The following is a 2,500-nucleotide window of genomic DNA, read 5'->3' as shown; positions in this document are numbered from 1 at the left end:
TGATGAGAGGGAGAGGGGGAGAGAGGGAGGGAGGCAGGGTGGGAGGGAGGGAGAACTGTTATAATATCAGTGCCAGTTTACAGGGTCTCTGTGAGTCACACGCACGCACGCACGCACGCACGCACGCACGCACGCACGCACGCACGCACGCACACACACACACACACATCACACAAATGCGCACGCACACCCACACACACACACACACACACACACACACACACACACACACAGACAGACAGAGACAGACCTTGGGGTATTCACAGCCGTGTTTCTCACGGACGCCATTCCTGCAGAGTGTGTAGTTGTAGAAACGGGAGTTCTTGACGAGGCCCACCCACTCCCTCCAGCCGGGGGGGACATAGGAGCCGTTGTACTCATTAAGATACTTCCCAAAGAACGCTGGGGGGGGGGGGAGGTTGGGGGGGGTTTAATATCAGGTGATTCTCTCTTGTGAGACATGTCATCAAAACTGACTCAATACAATGACTCTGCAACACTCTCATCATTAACTAGAGAACCATGTGAGAGAACCATCTCACAATAACTAGAGAACCACCGTGTGTGTGTGTGTGTGTGTGTGTGTGTGTGTGTGTGTGTGTGTGTGTGTGTGTGTGTGTGTATATGTGTGTGTGTGTGTGTGTGTGTGTGTGTGTGTGTGTGTGTGTTGTTGTGTTATAGACTCAACTTAAAATTGATTAAATGGTTTTTTTTCCCATACACAATACCCCATAATGACAAAGCGAAAACACGTTTTTAGAAATTTCTGCAAATTTATTATAATTTAAATACAGAAATACCTAATTTACATAAGCATTCAGACTATTTTCTATGACACTCTTAAAATTAAAGTGTGTAATTGATTCCTATTAAAAAATTCCTATCCTAAGCAACTCCTGTTGCTACGACCCAGTATTGCTGTTGTGTTCTGTTGCTATACACTTCACCACCTTATGTCATTGTTTTTATTATTATTATATTGTATTGCCTCATTGATTGTTTGATTGTTGTTTGCTGTATTGTTGAGGAGTCAGCTTGCCCTAAGCATTTCATTGCATCGTCTACGGCTGTAATCTATGTTTATGATAAATAAACTTTGATTTGATTTGATTTGATATGATTTGATTTGTATGTATGTGTGTGTAGCCTCGTACCTGTCCTGTAGCCAGTGTTGTTGAGGTAAACTCCGAAGGTGTGTGGCTCATGGCGTGCCTGCCAGGAGGGCGAGGAGCAGTTCTCGTTGTTGGTGAAGGTGTTGTGGTTGTGAACGTACTTCCCCGTCAGCATGGAGGAGCGGGAGGGACAGCACATGGGCGTGGTCACAAAGGCGTTGGAGAAGTGGGTCCCACCCTGCTCCATGATGCGACGCGTCTTATTCATGGCCTGCATCGAACCTGAAGGGGGGAGGGGTGGGGGGGGAGAGAATACTGTAGCGTCAGGACAGGGGAGTATGGACGAGTACCTACCTCCCCCATTTTCCACCTTACTCCCATCCCTCCCATACACACACACACACACACACACACACACACACACACACACACACACACACACACACACACACACACACACACACACAGACCTTGGGGTAAGGGCAGTCTTGACCTTCTCACAGCCAATCAGAAGATGTTTACCAACCCAGACACAAAGGTCACACAAAGGTCAATATTCAGACTGACCATCAGGACGCAGTAATCAATACACACAGGATGGAGGGATGTCAGGATGGAGGGAGGAGAGGAGGGAGGAGAATAGGAGAGGGAGGTGAAGAGGAGAGGAGAGGGGAGGAAGACAGGAGAGGAGGGAGGAGGAGAGAAGAGGAGAGAGATAGAGGGTTTCTATTCAAGGGAGAACCTGGATGTGTGTGTGCATGTGAGCGATAAGGGAACAGCTGCCTAGTCATAAATAGAGTGCTCTGAAGTGGCTCCTCATTGGTATCCACCTGCGAGTCATTACATCACACACACAAACACAATGAGATTCCCTGTCCTGTTTTAGCCCAGAGTGGATTAGCCACTCAGAAGTAATTGCCCTGGAGAAAGTTGAACACTGTGTATCTGCAAGCATAAGCATGTGTGTGTGTGAGTGTGCGTATGTGCGTGCGTGTGTGTGCATGCATGTGTGTGTGTGTGTGTGTGTGTGTGTGTGTGTGTGTGTGTGTGTGTGTGTGTGTGTGAGAGAGTGTGTGTGTGCGTGAGTGTGTGTGTGTGCATGCATGTGTGTGTGTGTGTGTGTGTGTGTGTTTGTGTGTGTGAGAGTGTGTGTGTGCGTGCATGTGTGCGTGAGTGTGTGTGCATACGTGTGTGTGTGTGTGTGTGTGTGTGTGTGTGTGTGTGTGTGTGTGTGTGTCTGTGTGTGCATCACCATTAACAGTTAAAATTCACAAGCATTCCTGTGTTATGGCAAGCTGGTTCAGTGAGAATGATGGCGAGGTATTTTCCAAAGTGCCAAATACACCTGACATTGTGGTTGTTGATGAAGGCCAAGGAGAGATGACCAT

At 47.7% G+C, this 2,500-nt stretch overlaps 1 protein-coding gene across 1 annotated transcript in view; it reads right to left on the bottom strand.

Moving 5' to 3' along the window:
* Positions 1-2,500, bottom strand: part of LOC310808536 (extracellular sulfatase Sulf-2-like) — a gene marked incomplete at its 3' end in the record, with an annotated part of 40,267 nt that overhangs the window by 6,580 nt on the left and 31,187 nt on the right. The window contains exons 5-6 of the mRNA XM_083675489.1: positions 1,155-1,394; positions 251-402 (exon numbers count right to left, since the gene is read on the bottom strand). Of these exons, the coding sequence (XP_083531615.1) occupies positions 251-402; positions 1,155-1,394 (392 nt within the window). The remainder of the gene's footprint in view (positions 1-250; positions 403-1,154; positions 1,395-2,500) is intronic.

The sequence above is a fragment of the Argentina silus genome (assembly GCF_951799395.1).
Source record: "Argentina silus genome assembly, chromosome: 8".
NCBI classification, from domain to species: domain Eukaryota; kingdom Metazoa; phylum Chordata; class Actinopteri; order Argentiniformes; family Argentinidae; genus Argentina; species Argentina silus.
Note: the sequence above shows the minus strand (reverse complement) of the source record. Positions and strands in the feature narration are given on the sequence as shown.